Source organism: Bubalus bubalis, chromosome 9 (genome assembly GCF_019923935.1).
Source record: "Bubalus bubalis isolate 160015118507 breed Murrah chromosome 9, NDDB_SH_1, whole genome shotgun sequence".
Lineage (NCBI taxonomy): Eukaryota > Metazoa > Chordata > Mammalia > Artiodactyla > Bovidae > Bubalus > Bubalus bubalis.
This window is the reverse complement of record NC_059165.1, coordinates 30,434,007-30,457,055: the sequence shown is the minus strand read 5'-3', so window position 1 is coordinate 30,457,055 and position 23,049 is coordinate 30,434,007. Positions and strand designations below refer to the sequence as shown.

The window sequence follows — 23,049 nt, the reverse complement described above, 5'->3', positions numbered from 1 at the left end:
GAAAAACCCAGCGACCTTTTTGGCCAACCCAATAGACACCAGAGGTGGTTGGAGTCTCGCTGGGATGTTTGTCATCTCTCTGACCCAGGAGGCCAGCTGCGTGGCATCGTCTCACTCCTCTTTGTGCTTCTTCTCCTGAAGCAACAACCCGGCACACAAGTACTACCTGGCGGTGGACCCCGTGTCCGGCTCGCTCTTCGTGTCTGACACCAACAGTCGGCGGATCTACCGAGTCAAGTCTCTGAGTGGAGCCAAAGACCTGGCCGGGAACTCGGAAGTCGTGGCGGGGACAGGCGAGCAGTGCTTGCCCTTTGACGAAGCCCGCTGCGGGGACGGAGGCAAGGCTGTGGATGCCACCCTGATGAGCCCTCGAGGTAAAGGCTGCCCAGCAACAAAGCCCCACCCCAGAGACAGCTCCCCGCACACCTGGCTCCCTTCATGCTCGAAGTGAACTCAGCCCCGGCAGTCCCAAACCCAGCTTCTCCAAGAATCATTTAACTCTGATAGATGGCTTTGGTGGGTGGGTGACTGTTGTTTAAGAAGAAGCATTTCTTTATCTGAAGTAAACTTCATCTCCCACATAGGCTACAAATGGAAAGTGTGGTCACTTGCCCCTAGAGATTGCTGACTGCTGCCAGTCACAGAGAGTCAGAAGGAAATGTCCGCTGTGTGAGCCCGAAGGCCAGCTGTGTGGGCTGGAGACAGAACAGAGCCCAGTGAGGGGAGCCTCCAACCACTCCCAGCTGTTCCTGTTAGATAGCAGTGTATATAAAGTCCAAACAGTACCTGACATTTTGCAAATGCCCCATAATGGTAGCAATTAAGAATCGGTATAATTTCCAAGGGACTGGGATTGGCAAGGAGGGGTTCTTGGCTCTGAGGGATCTCTATTTGAAAAGGACTAAAGATGCTGAAGGTTAAGGACCATCACTGAAAGGTCCGATCCTTGTTAGCACTTTTAGCTAAGCTGAAAGCTCACAGCAGTGAAGATTAAAGACGGGGAGCCTTGGGCTTGGGCACTGGGGTGAAAATGCAGAAGAAATAAAGCTGCTGTCTGCCTCTTACCAAGGGAGTGCTAGAACCAGCATTCCCCCAGAATAGCAATGTGCCGAGTGGAGTCACGGCTTAACTGGGAATACTTCCTGGAGGATATATTTTGAATTAGGAGTTTGTGACTCTGCAAGAGTCACTGTTTCTCAACCTTAGTGTGGCAATCAGTTGTGAAGGGTATTCCAGTAATTTACTACCAATAATTTTTCAAGCAGTGAACTTGGGAAATAGCTCTTTTCTAAAAAAGAGCAGATGCAAAATGATCTCCCCATTCATTCATTCGGAGCCTTGGTTCATTTGCAGCCCAAGGTTCTTTCTTCACTTGCATGGTGAAATAGCCAATACCCCAGGAATTAGCCAGCTCTCAGCACAGTGTTCGTGAGAAAGGGTGTCGCCTTAAACGACTCTTGAGTGTCTGTCCAGTCAGGTTCCTCATCCAAGAAGATAATGCCTAGCAGGGCATCCCCACTACCACCTCCGCCCCAGGAGCCCTGTCCCTTGCCAAGAGACACAGTCCTGCTGTTTGCCCCACTCAGGTATTGCAGTTGACAAGAATGGGCTCATGTACTTTGTCGACGCCACCATGATCCGCAAGGTCGACCAGAATGGAATCATCTCCACCTTGCTGGGCTCCAACGACCTCACGGCTGTCCGGCCCCTGAGCTGTGACTCCAGCATGGACGTGGCCCAGGTGGGATTCTCTCTCTGCTCTCATTTCCCATCACTGTGCCACACCTGATTCTGAGCCTGAACTTCTCACCTGGGTTCTCTTTGTGTTAGAATGGAGTGGGAGGAGGAGATACAGATCCCAGGTTTGTCTGCAGAAGGTTTGAAATGAACTGGACAGCAAGATGGAATGGGACATGTGAGACAGGCATGAGAGAGAAATAGGAGAAAGGGAGAGGGGAATTCCGCTCAGAAGCGTGGAGCTGGTGACATGCTCCAGCCGTGGCAGATTATAGGGTAGGCGTTACTGTGTAATTACCTCTCTTCTCCATCATTATTGTGGGTTTGAGAACATACCATACGGTACGACGTGTCAATCAGAACTTCCCTGTTAATCTGAAGCAATTGCATCCTCACTATATAAACCTTTACTTTGTGAAGTTGTAACTGAGCAGATCCCTCTGTGATACTCCCCCAAGTGATAGTCTTTTAGTCTGGGCTCTTACATTAGCAGAGAACAGAGGTTCACTCAAATGTACAACAGGAGTAAAAGGACTGTATACTTAAACAACTTTATTGAAGTACAGTTGATTTTCAGAAATGGGACTTGACTATAAGGGCCCTCAACCTGAGTCTGTGCTTAGTCTTCCAAAAGGGTCTTTTCCAAAACCCTCAGTCAACCTAATTACTTCCAGCTCAAATTCCTGAACTAACTGACAACTGATTCCTAAGGTTTTCATTTCCGATTCTGCAGAGAAGGGAAGTGTTTTATGCAGTTTACTTTTTCAGGCAAACACGCAGGTTGTAGTTCACTGGCCAGCCTGTGCATTGGCTGCCCTTGGGGCAGGGACCCCTTCTAAACTGCATGGTTCCTTGTGAATTAGATCAAGGTGCCCCCTCTAAGTGAACATAGCCCTCTCAGGCCCATGGCTTGGTGAGCAGAGCCTGGACTACATTACACTAGCCCTTGAGCTATGAACTACCTGTCCAACTATGTGTGGTGAATCCAACCCTGGCCTAAGCATCTGGGGCTGCAAAGAGCATTGTGGGTAGAACTGGTGACCTACTCTAGCCCCAGCAGGTGATGCCACAGAAGAGATCTGTTCCACAGTCTCTTCTCCATCATGCCCGGCATGGACAGTGAGCAAGTGGTCCCATGATGGGCACTTCTACACTGTGTTAGGGAAAAAAAAAAAGTATTTTTCCCCCAGTTGCATAAAATCAATAGAAGTGCCCTGCGCAGGTAAACATTGAGCATGTTAGAGGCTGTCCTTGATTTGGTGCTGTATCATCCATAGGTTCGCCTGGAGTGGCCAACAGACCTTGCCGTCAACCCCATGGACAACTCCCTGTATGTTCTGGAGAACAACGTCATCCTTCGCATCACCGAGAACCATCAAGTCAGCATCATCGCGGGACGCCCCATGCACTGCCAGGTTCCTGGCATTGACTACTCGCTTAGCAAACTAGCCATTCACTCTGCCCTGGAGTCAGCCAGCGCCATTGCCATCTCTCACACTGGGGTCCTCTACATCACCGAGACGGATGAGAAGAAGATTAACCGACTACGCCAGGTAACAACCAATGGGGAGATCTGCCTGTTAGCAGGCGCAGCCTCTGACTGTGACTGCAAAAACGATGTCAATTGCAACTGCTACTCAGGAGACGATGCCTACGCGACTGACGCCATCTTGAATTCCCCATCATCCTTAGCTGTAGCTCCTGACGGTACCATCTACATCGCGGACCTTGGGAATATTCGGATCAGGGCAGTCAGCAAGAACAAGCCCGTTCTGAATGCTTTTAACCAGTATGAGGCAGCCTCCCCTGGGGAACAGGAGTTGTACGTCTTCAACGCCGAGGGTATCCACCAGTACACCGTGAGCCTGGTGACGGGGGAGTACTTGTACAACTTCACGTACAGTGCTGACAATGATGTCACTGAGCTGATTGACAACAATGGAAATTCCCTGAAGATCCGTCGGGACAGCAGTGGCACGCCCCGCCATCTGCTCATGCCCGACAACCAGATCATCACCCTCACAGTGGGCACCAACGGAGGTCTCAAAGTCGTGTCCACGCAGAACTTGGAGCTTGGCCTCATGACCTATGATGGGAACACTGGCCTCCTAGCCACCAAGAGTGATGAAACGGGATGGACAACGTTCTATGAGTAAGTTGACTTTTAAAATAGTTCCTCAGAGCACTTACCCTACTACCCTCGCTGGCATCAGGATCGGCTGTTGGTGTGGCTTTTAAAATCAGTCATGTTGTCTTCCTGACTTTAATGCTTCGGGGTAGTCCTGTCCCCTCTCCCTGACTCGTAAATGATTTGCATTATTGGGTGTCTGATATTGAACATCCTCCCTACAAGAGTTGGGAATTCCTGTTGTCTGCTTGCCGTTCCAGTTTCAGGATATTGGACACGCACAGCACCTGAGAGATCAAGTGTTGATTAACTCTGCTGATTATTCATGTTTGCCATGGGTGCGGAAATTAGAAACTAAAAGGCATGGTCCTGGTGGGGCTCCTGTAATTTGCCGATAGGTCCAGCAACACACTTGATTGCACAGACAGGTAGATAAACTCTGAATTTCCTCTTTAGCAGAAGCAGATCAATACAGATAAAGTGCTAGGTATATTAAAAGATGTGAGAGCTGGTCATATTTCCCCTAACAATTATCTCATACTTGATAGTCCTGCTGTTTGTTTTTTACCAAAAAGCTGTTTTCCCTCACTCCTGCAGGCAGTTCTTGGTCACCTGCCTGCTGCACCAGGTATTAACCAGTGGGATGCCAGTGGGAGGAGGTTGCTAAGGCATGATTGCTAAGGTTGCTCCTTGGCTGGCTGAGACAGGGATGGCATGGGTAAGGATCTGGCTGTTCTTGATGGTGAAGGATCTGGTTAACCACTATGCAATTCGGAGTCATTGCTTTCTGTCTGTGTGATGCTGCTAGCTGAGAATTTAGTATGTTGGCCAGGTGTTGTCACGGAAGGAAAGGACAGGAGAGAGAACAGAAGACTTCGTTGATGATCAGTCTTAAATTCAGGCATGTTCACTTTCTGTTTGCATTCCAAAGGCTTTGAGAGAATGTAAAGGAAGCTTCTGCCATCTGCTGGAAATAGGTTGCATTGCCATCTTCCTTTGGGCAAAGCTGTCTTTCTCAGACTTCCGAAGCAGCCTGACATCCTTCAGGGCGCTGGGACTGGATCACACTTTACCAGGTGACTCTGTCCCTGAAGGTGCCATCTGAGTGTCATCTTTGGCTCTCACACAAAGTTAAGCTAAAGCTGCGCTGTAATCCAAATGCCTCTTAGATTCTCAACTTCTCTTCTCACTTGCACCTGAAGACCCAACACATTTCAGAGAGAATTGGTGTCACTCTCAGGAGGCCAGTCTGAAGTGGGCCAGGTGTAAGAGGCTGGAGTGACAGAGTTCAGGCTGAGGTGCATCCTGAGGAACTCTTAAGTAGAAGAGTAGTTTGCAGAAGGGGCGCTGAACTAAATGAAAACATGGTCACTTTTTTTTCCCCCTCATGATTGTTCAGAAGTTACACGGAAGAGAGAATTTTTTTCTCTCTTGATATGAAGAGTTGCTTTTCTTCCATAAAGTTGGTAAAAGATCATACATTCTCCATTGTAGGAGTTCAATGCATATGGTTTTCTTAGCCTCCTAAAAAAGATGGTAGCTTCTGTTTAGTGGTATTTTTTTTTCACACATGGTCAGCAAATTGGTTGTTTAATAGACACAAATTTGACTTCCTGTTGAGACGGTCACCTTAGTGAAAACTTTGGAGAAAGGAGTCAACAAAGTCATGAACAAAACCCCACAGACGCCTGGATTCAGTTTAAAGAGTCAGAATTAAAGCATGTAGTTTTCCCATCTGATCTCTACATAATATTTCACTTTGAAAACTTTTTAAAACATTTACTTGGCTACCCTGGGTCTCAGTTGCCGCACTCGGGATCTGTTAAGTGCGGCACATGGGATCTAGTTTCTGGACTGGGGGTCTAATCCCGGCCCCCTGAATTGGAAGCATGGTGTCTTAGCCACTGGACCAGTACTCCACTTTGAATTCATCCTGCTCTCTCCTCACCCCCTGTACTCCTGCCACTCTCTCTCCTGCCAGGGCAGAGCCTGCCTTACCAGACCTGGGGCCCAGAGGACCGGCCCCCCAGCAAGGAGAGGCTTCCCAGGTGGTGCTAGCGGTCAAGAATGCACCTGCCAATGCAAGAAATGTAAGAGACACAGATTGGATCCATGGGTCAGGAAGATCCGCTGGAGGAAGAAATGGGAACCCACTCCAGTATTCTTGCCTGAGAAATCCCATGGACAGAAGAGCCTGGTGGGCTGCCGTCCATGGGGTCACAAAAAGTCAGCCATGACTGAAGCAACTTAGCCTATATATATTTATTTATTATTAGCCTATATATATTTATTTATAAAGTATTTATAAAAATTTTAATAAAATATATTTATATAGTATATAAAATACATTTATTATACAATATAAAATAATACTTTAGTACTTTAATATTTAATTTAAAATACTTTTAGCATTACTAAATATAAACTAAAATACAGTAATATAACTAGTCCTGATCAACTCCTCCCAACAAAGCAACAGAGGAAGGACTGAATATCAGCTCTGAGGGAGGGAGGGACGTTACATTCCAGGAAGCAGGGTTCAAGAGTTACTTTCTAGAATCAGCCAGCATTGCCACTCGAGGAGCCTGGAGTGGGTCCCTTTAAGGGGCTACCTTTCTCCCCGCTCCCCTTTGAGTTGGGAAGTGCCCTGTGGAGAGCTGGGCAGGGATGAAGCCAACATGGGAATGCCGTCTGGACTGCTGTTGTGTCTGCTAAGTTCTCAGAATGGGCGCGAGCGGTCTGTTATCGCTGAAGGGCACGGGGCTACTGAAAAGGACAACCAGCTCTACACGTGCTCTCTCTCTCTCCTCCTTTACTTTAATCCTTACCGCTTGTCACCATATGACATACTCTGTATTGTGAGCTTTATTTTGACCCTCTGCATCTAGTTTGCACACATCACGAGGTCAAGGATTTTCATCCATTTTGTTCCTAGATGGGTCCCCGGATCCTTGAACAGTGGCACCTACGAGGAACTCAGTGAGTAGGTGCTGAATGGAGTCAAATGCAGCCTCCAGCCCCACCTGAGACAAGAAAGGCAGAGCTGGTTCCACTGGGTGGCCATGAGGCCCCATTACTGGAACTCACAGCTCCTTGCCAGTGTCTCCAGGCTTCTTTGCAGAGAGACCTGAATCTTAGACATTTATTCCAGGGGTATCAAAAGCTGAATCTTCTTTGAAAGTTAAAGAAAACCTGCTTTTCTCCTGGTGGTCACTGAGATTCTGGTCTCAGCCTTAATTCTCTGTTCCCCGAAAGTAGAAGCTCTGGTTCCTACTATTTCTCTCACAGCAAAGCACAGCAATCTACACACTGTAGGTGTCCAGGTAATATAGTGGATTGGAATTAAATCATTGCCTGGGACTCGTAGAATACACTGCTCACACTGTCCCTACTTAGCAGCAAGAGTTGGAACACAGTCTGAGTTCTCCACTAAGCACCCCACATCAAAACACTTAGAACTGTTTTTTATTTTCTTATGTATTGAGGTAAAATTAATGTGTAACATTAGTTTCAGAGATACAACATAATGATTCTGTATATGTTGTGAAATGACCACAATACATTTACTTAACATGTCACCATATAGTTACAAAAACCTCTTATGATGAGAACTTTCAGGTTCTACTCTCTTAGCAATAGCAACTTTCAAATAATGTGATATGGTATTATTAATTACAGTTACCATGGTATATATTACTTCCCCATGACTTATTTTACAACAGAAAATCTGTACCTTTTGTAAGTTTATTTTATCGAAGTATAGTTGATTTACTGGAGACGGAAATGGCAACCCACTCCAGTATTCTTGCCTAGAGAATCCTGTGGACAGAGGAGCCTGTGGGCTGCTGTCCATGGGGTCGCACAGAGTCGGACACGACTGAAGTGCCTTAGCATGCATGCACGCATAGTTGGTTTACAGTGTTTCATTAATTTCTGCTGTATAACAAAGTGATTCAGTCAATGCTTTTTCATATTCTTATCCATTATTCTTCATTATAGGATACTGGATATAGTTCCCTGTGCTATACAATAGGACCTTGTAATTTATCCGTAACAGTTTGCATGTGCTAATCCCAAACTCCCAGTCCATCCCTCCCCAACCCCACCTTTCTCTTGGGAACCACAAGTGTATTCTGTCTGTAAGTCGGATTCTGTTTCGTGGGTAAGTCCATTTATGTCATGTTTTAGATTTCACACATGAGTGCTACTGTGTGGTATTTGTCTCTCTCTCTGGCTTACTTCACTTAGTATGGTAATCGCTAGGTCCGCTGATGTTGCTGCAGATGGCGTTAGTTCGTTCTTTTCCTGGCTGAGTAGTATATTCCATTGTGTGTGTGTACCACGTCTTTCTCGCTCCTCTGTCGATGGAGGTTGAGGTTGTCTCCATGTCTTGGTTGGTGTAAACAGTGCTGCTGGGCACACTGGGGTGCATGTACAGTGTTGTCCAGGTATATCCCCAGGAGTGGGATTGTAGATCATACGGCGACTCTCCTTTTAGTTTTTTGAGGAACTTCCATACTGCTTTCCATAGTGGCTGCACCAGCTTATATTCCCACACCAGTGCAGGAGCTGTCCCTTTTCTCCACATCCTCCCCAGTGTTTGTTATTTTTGGACTTTTTGATGGTGGTTCTTCTGACCCAAACTCCCATTGTAGTTTTTGATTTGTATGTCTCTAGTAATCAGCTATGTTGAGCATCTGTTTATGTGCCTCTTGGCCATCTGTATGCCTTCTTTGAAGAGATGTCTTTTTAGGTCCTCTGCCCATTTTTTTGATTGAGTTGTTTGCTTTTTTGTTACTGAGTTGTGTGAGCTGTTTGTATATTTTGCTAATTAAGCCCTTCTTGGTCACATTGTTTGCCAATATTTCTCTCAGTCTGTAGGTCTGTTGTTTTGTTTATGGTTCCCTTTGCTGTGCAAAAACTTGTGCGTGTGATTAGGTCCCATTTGTTTATTTTTTATTTCTATTGCCTTGGGAGACTGGAAATTACGTACCTTTTGACCCCCTTCATCTACCCCTCACTTCTAGCCACCACCAATCAGTTCTCTGTGTCTATAGGCTTGGTTTTTTGTGGGGTTTTGTTGTTTTTGAGACCTACATATAGCTGAAATCATAGGGGATTTGTCTCTCTGTCTGACGTATTTCACTTAGCATCATGCCCTCAAATCCATGCGTGTTGTCACAAATGGCATAATTTCATTCTTTTTATGGCTGGATAATGTTCTGTTTATAGCATAGCTTTTTCTTTTGATTCATCTTGGAGATGGACCCCTTAATCCATATCTTGACTGTGGTACATAATGCTGCAGTGAATATGTGAGTGCATAAATATTTTCAAATTAGCGTGTTTGTGTTCCTCAGATTCCACCCAGAAGTGGAGCCGTTGCGTTGGATCACAGGATAATTCTACTCTGTGAAAATCCCCATACTGTGTACTATAGTGATTGCACCAATTTACATTCTCAACAACCGTGTAGGAGGTTCCCTTTCCTTCAGGTCACCACCAACATGGTTGGTGTTGTTTTTTCATAAGAGCCACTCTAACTATTGTGAGGCAATATTTCAGTATGGTTTTGATTTGCAACTCCCTAATGATTAACGATGCTGAGTATCTTCTCATGTACCTGATGGACCATCTGTATGTTCTCTCATTTTTTAGTCCAATTGTTCGTGCTTTTGGCTATTGGGTTGTATAAATTCTTTATATATTTGGATATTTTCTCTTGTCAGATTTGCAAATATTCTCTCTCACTCAGTACATTGCCTTATTCTGTGGATGGTTTGCTTTGCTGTGCAAAAGCTCTTTAGTTTGAAATAATCCCACTTGTTGGTTTGTGCTTTTATTACCTTTGCTTTTGTGTCAAGTGCAAAAAATAAAAACCACAACACTAATGTCATGGAGCTTAGCGCCTCTGTTTACTTCTAGGACTTGTGGTTTCAGGCCCTCTATTCAGGTGTTCATTCCATTTGAGTCAGTTTCGTGAGTGGCAGAAGACAGTGTTTCATTCCTTCTCAGGTGACTGTCCAGCTTTCCCAACACCACTTGCTGAAGAGACCGTTAGAATTTTGACAGAGATTGCATTGAGACAGTAACTTGCTTTGGACAGCATGGATAATTTATCAATATTAATTATTCCAATCCATAAGCATATACTATCTTTTCATTTATTTGTATATTCTTTGATTTCTTACATCAGTGTCCTAACTTTCAATGTACAGGTTTTTTACCTCCTTGGTTAAATGTATTCCTAGGTATTTTTTTCTTCTTTGATATAACTATAAATGGTTTTTAAAATTTTCTTTCTGGTACTTTGTTATTAGTTTATAGAAGCACAATAGATTTTATATATTTGTATCCTTCAACTTTACTGAACTTATTTCTGACAGTTTTTTTGGGTGAAGTTTTTAGGGTTTTATACACATATATAGAATATGTTATTATCAAATAATACCTTTTTTCCTTGGCTAATTGCTCTGGATAAGACTTCCAATATTATGTTGAATAAAGTGGCATTCTTTGTCTTGTTCCTGATCTTAGAGGAAAAAATGGTCAGATTTTACCACTGTGTCTGAGGTTAGCTATGGTCTGTCTTTTCATGTTGAGATATGTTCCCTCTATATCCACTTCATTGAGGGTTTTCTTGTCAATTTTGTCAATGTTTTTCTTCATCTATTGAGATGATAATATGGTATTTCACATGGAATGATTTGCTGATGTGAACCATCTTTGCATTCCCTAGAATAACTCCCACTTGATCATGGTGTCTGAGCCTCTTACTGTACTGTTGTATTTGATTTGCTAATATTTTGTTGAGGATGCTTGCATTTATGTTTAGAGACACTGAATTGTAATTTTGTTTTCTGGCAGTGTCCATGTATGGCTTTGGTATCAGGGTAATGCCAGCCTTATAAAATGACTTTGGAGTGTTCCTTCCTGTTTATTTTTTGGAAGAGTTTGAAAAAGACTGGTATTAATTCTTCTTTGCATATTCAGTAGAACTCACCAGGAAGCCAGCTGAGTGATCTTGGACTTCCGTTTGGTGGGAGGGTTTGATTCATGAGTCAGTCTCCTTACTCCTCATTGGTCTATTCAGATTTTCTTGTTCATTCATTAGTCCTTTACTTTGTGGAGCCCAAATTAAAGAGCATAAAGGAGCTGTTCTCACTAACTTGGGAAAGCGTAATTAAGTACCCCTTGCCTGAGGTGAAATGCTTTCACTGAGTATGTTGTTAGGTAAATGGGTGGATAGTAGAAAGCATCACCATTTCCCAGGGCAGGTGGGCGTGCTGCACCATCTGGCCACCCCACCTTCCCCCTCTCTCTCCTAGCCCCGTGAGTCTATCCCTTGTGGGGTTCTGAGTTTTGAGGAAGTCTTCAGCCCCAGGAACTGCTTCTCATCAGTGTATCTCTTCTCCAGCTATGACCACGAGGGCCGCCTCACCAACGTGACACGCCCCACGGGGGTGGTGACCAGCCTACACCGGGAAATGGAGAAGTCCATCACTATCGACATTGAGAACTCCAACCGTGATGATGATGTCACCGTCATTACCAACCTGTCTTCGGTGGAGGCCTCCTACACAGTGGTACAAGGTAAGTCCCTCACTCATCACCATCCTACCCACACCCTCACCCTCAGATGCAGCCAAGGCCAGAGGCAGGTGTGAGTTACCAAGCCTGGGAGGACTTCCTAGCACCCCTCAGCCTGCAGTTTTAGCCCATAGCAAACTAACTCTATAAGACATCCACTTTATAGAAAAGGACTTAATCAGATACAGGAGAATGTCCCTTTCCATTCCCACTTCTCTGTCACCAGCACTCCCTACTCACCCAACAAACACAGCTGCCTCCTCAAAGGTGGTTTTAGTCTCATTCTATTAAACATTTGTGTGATGAGTCCGTTGTCCTCAAGTCACAGAGCCCTTTAGCAGTCTCTTGCCCAGACCGTAAAGGTCTCTGACCAGCTCGTAGTTACTCTTGCTGTTCAACATGACGCACACTCCAGGACAAGCACGGGGCCTGGCAAGAAAAGGAATTGTGCAGATTAATTTTTCTTTTAATTAAGATAGACTGTCGGTGGGCTAGCCCGTTGTCAGAGGATAAAAGTGTCCTCGTGGCAGATAAATGGTGACATTTCTGGACTATTATCCCATGACAGAGCCTGTTTCCATGACTCTCTTTCTACTCTGCCAGATGATTAATGATGTAGATTTTTGTCTTTCTGCGTGATGGCTGCAGTCGCAGGAGTGACAGGTCCCCCTTGCTTGCTACCCCCAAAAGTTAGCATCTCGGAGGCCAGCCCAGCTGGACTCTGCCCAAATAATCAGGAAGCAACTTATCCATAAGAAGAGTCTCAGACTCACATTTCCTACCTGGAATTTTTCGATAAGGGAAAAGGTCAGAAGTCTGATGGACGAGTGTAGATTCCATTTGGGCAGATAAACACACATTATCAGCACCCACTGGCTCAGTCTCTCTCTTGCTATTTGAGGCTCCTCAGATTTGTCTGGTGTGGAGGTGGCATCATGGTAGAGTTAGCAGCAAAGAGATGAGGGCAGGAAGGCTGCTGCTTCTTGAAGAATCCTAGACTTGATTTGCAGTGGATCTGACCCATGGTAAACCATCAGCCTCAGGTTAGATGGTAGGGGAAAGGAAACAAAATTAAGTCTGTTTTCATTTATTTTTTTCCATTTCAGCTAAAATATATATGTTAAAGATCAGGGATTTGATTGACACGAATTGTGTAGGCAAGATACATCTTTAAATGTACTATTAATAGTCTTCAGTGAGTAGAAGAAAAATATCACAGCATAATTATTTCTAGAATGCCACATATTAATAATGTTTTTCTTTCCACGGATCAGTAGCATCTCTGCTACTCACCTTAACATTGCACGTGAGCTAATTGAAGGCAGCCTTAGACTGACAGCTGCAAAGTACCATGGAAACCTACAAAAATAGGGGTTCTGTTCTCTCATGACTAGCAGCATGGATAATTTATTTCCCTCTCCCTGCCCCCACTTCCATTTCTCCAGATCAAGTGCGGAACAGCTACCAGCTCTGCAACAACGGGACCCTGCGGGTGATGTACGCCAATGGGATGGGCGTGAGCTTCCACAGCGAGCCCCACGTGCTCGCGGGCACCATCACCCCCACCATCGGGCGCTGCAATATCTCCCTGCCCATGGAGAATGGCCTCAACTCCATTGAGTGGCGCCTAAGAAAGGAACAGATTAAAGGCAAAGTTACCATCTTTGGCAGGAAGCTCCGGGTAAGTCGGCCCACCCAACTTATCCCCACAAAGTGGCAGAGTACACCCCCTTTCCTCAGGAGCTGAGGCCCTCTCCCAAGCCTGCATGGCTCCTTTCTTCCCGGGAAGAGACACGTGAGTCACATCCCTCGGGGACTTAGTCTCAGTGAAAATGTTCTGCATTTCCTAGGATGGAAAAGGTGAGGATTTACCTTCAGCTGAAAGTAGAGATTCCCTTTGGTGTTCTTTTCACACTTGCCATTTTCTCTGTCAACTTTCACTGTTTGGCCAACTTAACAAATGAGCTGGTGCCTATGCCCTACTGTGTGCTTTGCTAAATAAGTTTTATAACACACTCTCTAGGCGCAAGGAGTTGACAGTCTGGTAGAACAGATGAACTCAGGATAATCCAGTGGGTTGAGCGAGAAGCTGGAGGAGCATCCAGGGCTTGGTGGGATCACAGAGGAGGAGCTCTCATCCACCCTGCAGGCATCAGGGAAGGCTTCCTAAGAGGAAGTAACAAGCAAGCTGCAGCAAGAAGTTTCAACCAACTCTAGCTTCCGCAGACTAGGTAACTCACCACAAGTTACAGCTTTTAAAACCAATATATAACATTCATGCAGGACTTTTATGATGCAAACACGACATTAAATGCTTTGCTTACATTATCTTACTTTCCAATGGGGGTAGGTATTATTTCCATTTTTCAGAGGAGAAAACATGGGCTCTGGGAAGCTAAGTAACCAATTCCAGGGTACAATGGTTTGAAAATGCCAAGGACAGAACTCAGCTCCAGTTCTCTCTTTCTGTCTCACGTGCTAGGATTCTTAGCCAATAGGCTTCACAACTCCTGATTCCATCGACAGTCATCCAGATAGCCTGGGTCCTGCTCTGGTCATTTACATGGCGTGAAGAGGGACGGGTTCTTACTTTCATGCTCACTGGGAACATCTTTGGGATCTCAGTCTTTGTCAAATTCAGCACCTATCTATTGAACACCTAACGAGGAGCCAGGCACTGTGGCGCGCACTGGAGCTCCACAGCACAAGATCCCTGCCCTCTTACAGCCAGCAGGTGAGGTAGCAGATAGCAAGCCGACTAACAGATGAAAAACCACTGTAGATCGAGATACTCACCAGGAAGATGGTAAACAATGTGATGCTGCAGGGCTTAACAAATGCTTTGGAATTCCCGAGCTCAGAAGGCTCACCCACAAAAAAACCTGGGTCATAACTGCTACTGTGTTATTGGCTTGAAATCCAGCCAGCCCAGGTGACTCCCTGCAGAACCAGGCCACTCCGTGTTAAGATTCTACCTTTGTTTAGTTGGGGTTTAATTCTCCACATTAGGTTATCAGCAGTCGCCCATGTTTTTCTTCCTCTGCTGGTATCTGTAGAGTTGCAAGCTGCAGTATCTTCCTAAAGACAAAAATGAAATGAGATTAGTAACTAAATCCTTAATGACTGGATTTCGGGGCTGTATAATTGATTTTTGATACACTGCACCGTAGAAGTTGATTAGGAGTAGTAATCATGCCTTTTCTCTGATAAGTCAGTGATGCATTTTGACTGAGTTTTTGAAATACAGATAAATGCAGCCCTCAAATAAAATGGCCATAATCCCAACTCCGAATATTAAAAGTCGTAATAATGGTACTCGTGGTAATTAGCAGAAGTTAGGCACGCAAGTCTTATAACTGAATTTCTGCCAGGGTTAGATTTGCTGGCATCATGTTTATGCAAATCGAAACACAGCTTTATCTATCAACACCTCAACATTTAATTGTCTGGTGTTAGTTCCTGTAACAATAATCACATATCCATTTAGCTCTCTTAAATGAAAATCACTATGAGATTATAACAGGTTGAGTGGACTGAAAATGTAATTTGAAAATGAGGGAGAAAGCCTGGAATTTATTTGCATCTCATTTATTTTAATTCAATTCATAAATTGTTTAGTGAATGAAATAAAAGCAGCTCCTGGAAATTGCTGGGGAGCCGTTGGGAGAAGGTAGAGGAGGAAGGTGGAGTGGCAAGTGCGAGTCACGTGATGTTGTGAGCTGTCAACGAGGCCAGGATGTCAAGAAGGGGGAACGCCACTGTATCAGTCGGGGGAGGATGAGCTATGATCAGTTAACAAATGGGCACAGATAAGCCCTGAAAGTGGGGGCTTAATGAACACGGCTAGATGTGGCAGGCATCACTGCCATTCCCCCTGGTGAGAACACAGTGGGGTGACTTCAACTTAACTGCAAGGAAGCCTAGGAAATGGTGTCTTTCTACACGCCTAAGAAGAAAATGAAAGGAGATTTGGTGACCACGTAGCAGGGTCCCTGCCCTCCAGCTCGGGGCTGAGAGATGCTTCACAGAAGAGTTGGAATCAGTTCTACAGAGCAGGAGGAATTAGCCAGGCAAAGATTATCAGCAAGGGGTGATCAAAGCGTCGCTTGTGAAAAGGCAAAGAGGTTTCTGCCCCCACCCACCTCAAAAAAAGAAATGGCATTTCAGAAAACTAACTCAGTGTGGCTGGAGAGAAAGGTCTGTGTTGTTATACTGTGAGACATGGTGAGTTGGTCAGAGTCAGGATGGGAAGGGAATGAAGGGCATATTTTGCTAGGGTGGGAGTGCTACTGCTTCAGGGTTTGGTTGGCAGAGTGACGTGTTGGGATTTGTCGTGTTAGAAAGACCTCTCAGGCTTCCCTGGGTACAGAGGAAGATAAATCAGATGGGGACAGGATAGGAGGAGGGGGTAATTCAAACAAGAAAGAAAATCCCTAGCAGAGAAGACAGAGGGAGACCTGAGCGCTACTTAGCGCACACAGTTAGTTAATGGGATTTGGCAGCTAGCAGGGTGGCTATATCAGGCTCACCTTTAAGGGGCCGTTTCCGAGATCAGGTAGACTGGGAAGCCAAAGAGTCCTCCAGACTTCAAGGACTAGCCTGCCAGGCTCTGCTGTGGGATAGAAGCTGGGACCTGAACCCTGAGACAGAGATGTGCGATTCCGGCAGCCCCAGCCCTGCCTCTTGGAGGGGGAAGAAACTGAATGAACTGTCACGTGCTACCACCGAACCAGCACCACTCCATCGTTGCGCCCCACCCCTGTGGATCTGTTTGCATTGACGCAAACAGCCTGACCTTTCCCAGGGGCTGGCCCACTCCTGAGAGTCTGGCCAGTTGAGCAGTGAGGGCCAAAGGCTCTGCGCATCCCTGGAGTTCAGAATCCCCAGAATGGTCCCCAGTGCAAGTCTAACCCACCTAGGTACCTGCTTCTTCCAGCATTCCAGCCAAGGGCATCTCTCAGGGGAGGGATGCACCAGCAGCCCTTACCTAAAGGTTGAAGTGTAAAATGGTGGCTGGATGGACCATGGCCATTCCCTTCCACCAAAAGCTTTATGGCTTTTTTACTTGGGCAAAATCTCGAGCAGTTGTTGCTGCCTAGACTCAAAGTGGAGAAGACTTTTCCTTCTGCCTCCCAAGGATTGCTCCAGGAATCTCTTTTGAAAACTTCCTCCTGCCTCCAGCCCTCACCACCCACCACTCTTCCCTGTTTCCTCTGACCTTCTCACAAAGCTATTACATCAGGGTGCCTTGTAAGCTCTACGGGCATGAAGACCATCTCACGGCTATATCCCTGATGACATGTGATGGGCATTTAGGCAGTGGGTGATGAAGATATGATGACCACGCCCCCTTAAAAGGCTCCTCCGTGGAATGTGCCTAGTCCATAAATGCGTCTGTCAGGAATCTTTCCACTGCAAGAAATAGGACATGTACTCAAATGAGCTTTTAAAAAGGGCATGTGTTGTGCGTGGCCTTGCTTCTCCCCACCAGTGACTTCACCAGCTCAAACAATATCATCACGTTGACATCTTTCTCCTGGACCCCTTCCATCTCTTATCAGTGTTTCCCTTGATACTTAGGCTCATTTACCCCTACCTTCAACTGGTGATCTCTTCACACTGGGGAGATCAGGCTGGCTTGGCTTAAAGATGACTCCAGGCTGCTATTAGCTCAGCTTAGTGACCCAGAGGAACGAGAAAGGGATCTGTTACAGAATTAAAAACCAAAATCCCTTTGCAGCCCTCTGAAGGGCCTGCCACAGCTGGAATGGCAGTCACAGCCCTGGGCCAGTCCCACTGCTCCGGGAGGGGGCGGGGAGTCTGTACATGGCTGGGTCACATGTACCACATGACGGATGGCTCAGGAAAAACTTCTAGATGGGGAAACCTCAAAGAAAGGGGGCGCTGCTCCCAAAGAAGGAAGAGAGAGATGGTCACATCACACTCACACACCCCCGATCTAGTCTTCCTCGTCCATCCTTCCAAAGCCTAATCATAAAACAAACTTCTGGTCCTGAGGACTTGTTCATGCTTTAATGCTCCTCCCCTCCAGCAAGACTTCTTTCTATACTTTTGGAAGAGAGAACTGAAACCAACTCCTCCTGTTAAGATTTAAAACTTCTGCTCTTTGCTAAGACAGGCTTACTGCATGATTCTCTCTGATAAGGAAGGCATATAACCACCCTCTAGGATATCTCCTCCTGATTATGATTTACACCGAGATTGCAAAAGCACGAAACAGCTACATGTGTAGGTAGCAGAACAAAAGGAAAATTGCTGCCAAGATAATCTTCCATCATGATATTGGTATTAGTGTTATTAGTATTCCCAGAAGGAGTGGGAGTTAGTAATTTTGTTTTGGTTTCTGTATAATTAGCATGACATTGCAATTACACGTTGGCTTGTGTTACTTTTACTTTTGTGGCAAATGACAGTGACACGGGAACAAGGTGGGAGGCAGATGTGCATGTGTGCCTGTGAACACACACACGTGAACTCAGTTCCGCGTGGGTCCCACTCTGGTAGGTCTGCTAACCTACAGTGTCAGCACAAAAGCCTGAACTTTGTCAGCCCTTCCTGCCCCAGTGCATTCACTTTGCACCAACCCATGTTTTCTTTTTTTCCCCCAAGCGCCTGTTATGTTCCTGGCACTGTATTAGGCACTGAGGATATATTAGTGAACAGACAGGACACTCAGTTCTGAGCAGAGCTTGTACACACAGAACTTGCTACGAATTTAACATTAGCTTAAATAATATGTAATAGAAGGGTAAGCCTCTGCAAATATGTTCAATAATATATCCCCAAACAAGCATTACTTATGGATTACTTGCTATTTTGATTGGTGTGATAGAAAAGTAAAAATACCCTCGTGGAGCTTATACTGTAGCAAGGGGAAAACAGATGGTAATCAAATTAACTACAAATAATGTAAAGAAATAGTGATGGATGCTGTGAGGGAACATGGTTGAGAAAACAAGGCATATCTGATTGAGGTTAAGGCCACACAAAGAAAATGGCATTTGGGGTAAGAAAATGAATGAAGAGTAGGAATTTTCCAGTAATGGAATGGAAAGAAAGCCTTCTGGGCTAAGCTGCCAGCACATCCAAAGGCCCTGAGGCAGAAAAGACTATTGCTTGTTATCTGAGCAGAAGATGAGGCAGAAGGGCTAGAGCAAATTAGCTGGGGGTGGTGAGGTCAAGGGACTGGGACCTTATTGTGCTGGTAAGGATCTTGGAAGGGCTTCCCAGGTGACTCAGTGGTAAGGAATCCACCTGCCAAGCAGGAGATGCGGGTTTGATCCCTGAGTCGGAAAGCTCCCCTGGAGGAGGAAATGGCAACCCACTTCACTATTCTTGACTGGGAAATCCCATGGACAGAGGAGCCTGGTGGACTACAGTCTATGGGGGTCACAAAAGAGTTGGACATGACTTAGTGACTATAGAAATATAGAAGTCCTCACCAGACGTACCCACTGTTGAATGCAAAGGAGCATTCATCCATAGGCTGCACCGTCTTCCTTTCTTCTTAGAGGCTAAAGAGACATACGGCATACTCGACATCCAGAAGTTCAGGTTGAAGGATGACAAGTACAAGCCCCATTCAGGTCATCTAGGCTGAGCCTCCACATCAGACACCTGTCCTCTGTGCCACATGCCTCCCCAGGGACCACCTGCCTCCACCTCCATCAGAAGTGAAGTTCTCTGACACCCGCGCAGGGCCCCTGCTAACCACTCAAGCTTCCACTTCCTGACCACTGCATCTGGAATATTCTCCCTAACCCACCTCCTGCCCTCACCTGTTGAACTCTCATACTCTGGGACCCCGACCCCACACCCGAGGCAGCACGTTCTCTGGGCTGCTGTCCTTGTCAGCTCAGTTCTGAGTCTGTCCCTCCTCCGTTCCATAGTGCCTTCCTGTGTTTCCGCTCACAACCACACACGTGTTCCACTGTCGGTTTGTATGTCTTTATCCTCCTCTGACCTGTAAGCTCACAAGGGCAGGGGCCCTAACTGTTCTGCTCTATTTTAAGTATGGATCACATCAACAAGCATACATAGTAGGTGCTCAGGAAATGCTCAACTAATGGATGTGATTTTAAATTGACATCCTGAAAATCCACCCCCTCTCATCTGTGTTCATTCCAGGACTCGAGGGTTCCTCCCAGAATGACTATCACTGTTTAGAATGAAGACAGCCTTTCAGATATTTGGAGGTCACAAGTGTCCTGCTCACATTTTCTTGTCTCAGTTTTTCACGTTAGAGCCCAGATCTAACACGCTTATACCCAGTCTAATTCCGTCCCCTTACTCACAAATGCTTGTCAAGCACCAAGCACTTTCCAAAATAATAGAGACTCTGAGAAACTTAAGCTAAAGCCTCTACCCACCAGAAGTTCACAGGCCATGACAGATAAGGAAACCACGGCATGACCAGGGAAGGTTCTACTTTATAATGACAAAAACGATCCATATCAACAATGCAGCTCAGATCCAGGTCTCTTCCACCTTTCCACCTCACCACCATCCAAAATAGCACATCATCACCAAATCGTGTTTGCTTGGGGAATACATTATTTAACGTGTTTGCAGAGGCTTAACCTTCTAATTATGCATTATTTAAGCTAACATTAAATTGATAGCAAGTTGTTCTGTCTGCTCCAGCCCTGATCCCAACGTAGCACAGAGTCATGTTGTATGGGAGCTGGGGAGAGCTGCTTTTTAAATCCTAGAGGACTGACCCAGAAAGGAAATGAAGATGTCAACCAGGCCAGGCTTCTCCTCTGGGTGGGTGAACAGCTCAACTCTCCAAGCGGGGAGTTCTGCTTTTCAATGCTGCCAGACAAGGAGACTCTCTCCCCCTCCTCCCTCACGAATCTTTTCAGGGTTTCCCAGACTTAAAGCAGAAGAGGCAAGGGTTCTGCTCTAAGTCTAACTGAGGTCTCTCCTCCTGTGCTTCAGTGCCACTTCCGGGAGGGGACCCAGCTCAGTGTTAATTTCTTCTTTGCAGTTTCTCGATTCACCGGCTCCCCACGCTGCCCCTCAAGCTAAGTTAGAGTCATCCGTTATGGGCCCAGCAGGGCCATTTTGACGACAGCGTTTCCTTTTCTCGGGGTTTTTTACGAGCCTCCTTGTGACAGGCGTGTGCTTGGTGAGATCAAAACATTCTGGAGGGAGATTCCACATGGGGAAACTACTTCCCAAAGTCTGCCCTCTGCAAAAATAAAAGCCATGCTAAGTAGCTGAGTTTTATTAACTGGGGAAGCCAGGCTGAGGAAAATGCCCGATAATTAAAAATAATGGCTTCCTTGGAAACACAAAATTGTATTAATTTAAAAATTGGTTTCTCAATCACTGAATACCTACCGAGCTGGCTGGGAAGGGAATTGTGCTGATTCTGGCAGTGAAAATAATTCAAAATAACTTTTATGTTCTCCAGGAAGCCTCAAGGTTAATTTAAATATTGTTAGATGGGTAATTTAATTCGGAATAAGAGAGCCGTGTGGCTAAGTGAAAACTCCCGCACACTCTGAAGATGAGGCGGGGCAGGTGCCCACGACGAGCTGAGCTTGCCTGTCAGACTCCCCACAATTTCGACCCCTACAGCCCAGACACCTCCTCTTTAGCAAAGGGACCCTCACAATTCAAGATATTTGATTAGATGATGTGGCTGGCCCAGACTCCTTGGCTCTGCTTCCAGTGAATTTATCACACTTAATTATTAGAAGGATTGGACATTTTTATAGAAATTACACATTTCCAAAGTTAAACTCAGCAGTATCACCAAGGTGGGAATGCAGGTCATTCCTGACTGCTGTGCCCTTACAAGCACAGCAACTAACAAGGCATCACTGAGAGCATTCTACAATGCAGGGTGAGGCTGAGGCAACCCCCAACACGCACCACAGAGGGAAAGACAGGTACATCAGAAGGGTAAGGGGCACAGCTGCCCACGGACTGCATTGCCCCTCCCCCAGCTAGCACAGCTCCACTAGTGGAAAAGGCAAGCTCATGGGAGACATTCAGGGCCCCCCGCCCCCACCCCAGCAATGTGAGTTGCTTTGTCAGAGCCACTACACCTGTATCGTCCCCCCAGGCCTGCAAGGGAATCTGCAGGGCTCAACCACTGGGAATCGGACTTGATGGGGGAAATGGGGAGGGGCCTGCAACAACCCACACTCAAGAGCACAGCAGACCAAGTCCCTGCCTGCAGCACCCAGGTAGTAATCCTGTCCGGCAGCTTTGCTCAGCTGCAGAACCAAGTCTGACCAGGGGAACTCAACTGGGTGCAAGTCAGGTCCTCAAATGGGGGGTGTTTTGCCAGCCCTGGAGCCCGATCTGCCCACCTCCCTCTCCAAGGCATGGAAGCCCAACAGTGCTCAAGCCAGTAGGCAGGCAGGCAGAGCTGATGGCCCCCAGAGCACAGTCTGTGTCAGGCATGGAGGCTTCCCCTGCTATGCCCAGACAGGGAGAGTTCATCCACAGTCCCATTGCTGCTAAGTGGAGCTCTCAGCTCCTGCAAACCAGAAAAACCTCTTCAGAAAATGTGGGAGATGCCTGAGGTGAACCACACACACACACACAGCATCCAGGCAGGGGAGCAGATCATAGTCCTGCCAGCTGCTGAGTGAGTGTGGCTCCCACCCAGACTGGCCAGGGTCACTGCCAGGAATGCGTAGAGAATGGACTTCACAGCAGTCTCAAGCAGAGAGATGGGAAGGCTGAGCTGATAGCCTGTAGAGCAGAGCCAGTGGCCCTATTTGAGCAGGGAGCTTGGGGCAGGAGTTGGTTTGGATCAAGACCACAAACGAATAGCCTTACAAACCTTGGAGCTAGTTCTCCCACTGTGCCCAAGCAGGGAAACTAATGTGTAGCCCCACTCAGTGCTGACTACAGGCTTCAGCCCACCCAACCAAGGAAACTAACCAGAGCCCTGCTTATAGTGGCACTTGAACAGAAACACTCCGTGGCTTTTCCCATCTGCAGAGCAAAACCAGTAGCCCCATCTGGACAGGGAATTCAGTATATACGCTTCCCAAATTCAAGTCCCACGACAAAAAGCCACTCAGTCCTTGGATTCCATTCTGCTGCCTGACTAGGACAAGGACGCTACTTACTGCTGAGTATAGTAACCTGGCCCAATGGTCTAAAAAGCCTGACCAGAGAACCTAGGCAACTGCAGAGCCTATACTATACCATCCCTTAGGCAGGAAACTGAGACAAGAGTCCTATCCAACTGTTCGCAGTCAGCAGCACACCCTCTCACCCCTGGCCTCAGGCAGTTACCTTACTCAAAAACAGATCCTAATATCAAGCCCTACCTGCTCAAAGACTTTATCAGTAGGTACATCCAGAAACCAAAACTGAGCTAACTGGTGAAGAATTCTCTCTACCAAAGCAAACCTATGAGGTCTAGAAGAGAGACCACTTACTTCGTTGCACAGATACCACCATGAAGAATGAAAAACCAGAGAAATATGACACCACCAAAGGAAACTAAGAGAGCTTCAATAACTGACCCTACTTAAATGAAGATCTGTCAGCTGTCAGCCAAAGAATTCAGAATAGTCCTCTTAAAGAACTCTAGTGAACTG

General features: G+C 46.2%; 1 protein-coding gene and 2 long non-coding RNA genes across 9 annotated transcripts in view; 1 reads left to right on the top strand and 2 right to left on the bottom strand.

The window, feature by feature from the left end:
- The window catches only part of TENM2 (teneurin transmembrane protein 2), a 1,791,425-nt gene that overhangs the window by 1,722,285 nt on the left and 46,091 nt on the right, over nucleotides 1-23,049 (top strand). For all 3 annotated transcript variants that reach the window (XM_044947351.2, XM_044947353.2, XM_044947352.2), the window contains 5 exons: nucleotides 142-374; nucleotides 1,587-1,741; nucleotides 3,015-3,889; nucleotides 11,283-11,458; nucleotides 12,901-13,136. In XM_044947351.2, coding sequence (XP_044803286.1) covers nucleotides 142-374; nucleotides 1,587-1,741; nucleotides 3,015-3,889; nucleotides 11,283-11,458; nucleotides 12,901-13,136 — 1,675 coding nt within the window. The remainder of the gene's footprint in view (nucleotides 1-141; nucleotides 375-1,586; nucleotides 1,742-3,014; nucleotides 3,890-11,282; nucleotides 11,459-12,900; nucleotides 13,137-23,049) is intronic.
- Nucleotides 8,399-13,469, bottom strand: LOC123335006. The gene is made up of 5 exons (XR_006553219.2): nucleotides 13,328-13,469; nucleotides 12,921-13,082; nucleotides 12,238-12,493; nucleotides 11,696-11,884; nucleotides 8,399-11,340 (listed from the first exon to the last, which is right to left on the bottom strand). It is a non-coding gene; the product is annotated as an uncharacterized LOC123335006 (long non-coding RNA).
- The window catches only part of LOC102411198, a 72,420-nt gene continuing 62,857 nt past the window's right edge, over nucleotides 13,487-23,049 (bottom strand). For 2 of the 5 annotated variants that reach the window (XR_006641374.1, XR_006641375.1), the window contains exons 4-6: nucleotides 18,928-20,669; nucleotides 14,431-14,533; nucleotides 13,487-13,621 (exon numbers count right to left, since the gene is read on the bottom strand). This is a non-coding gene — a long non-coding RNA (uncharacterized LOC102411198). Of the gene's footprint in view, nucleotides 13,622-14,430; nucleotides 14,534-15,984; nucleotides 16,868-18,927; nucleotides 20,670-23,049 lie in introns of all 5 variants that reach the window. The other 3 variants (XR_006641372.1, XR_006553207.2, XR_006553209.2) reach the window with 2 other exon arrangements.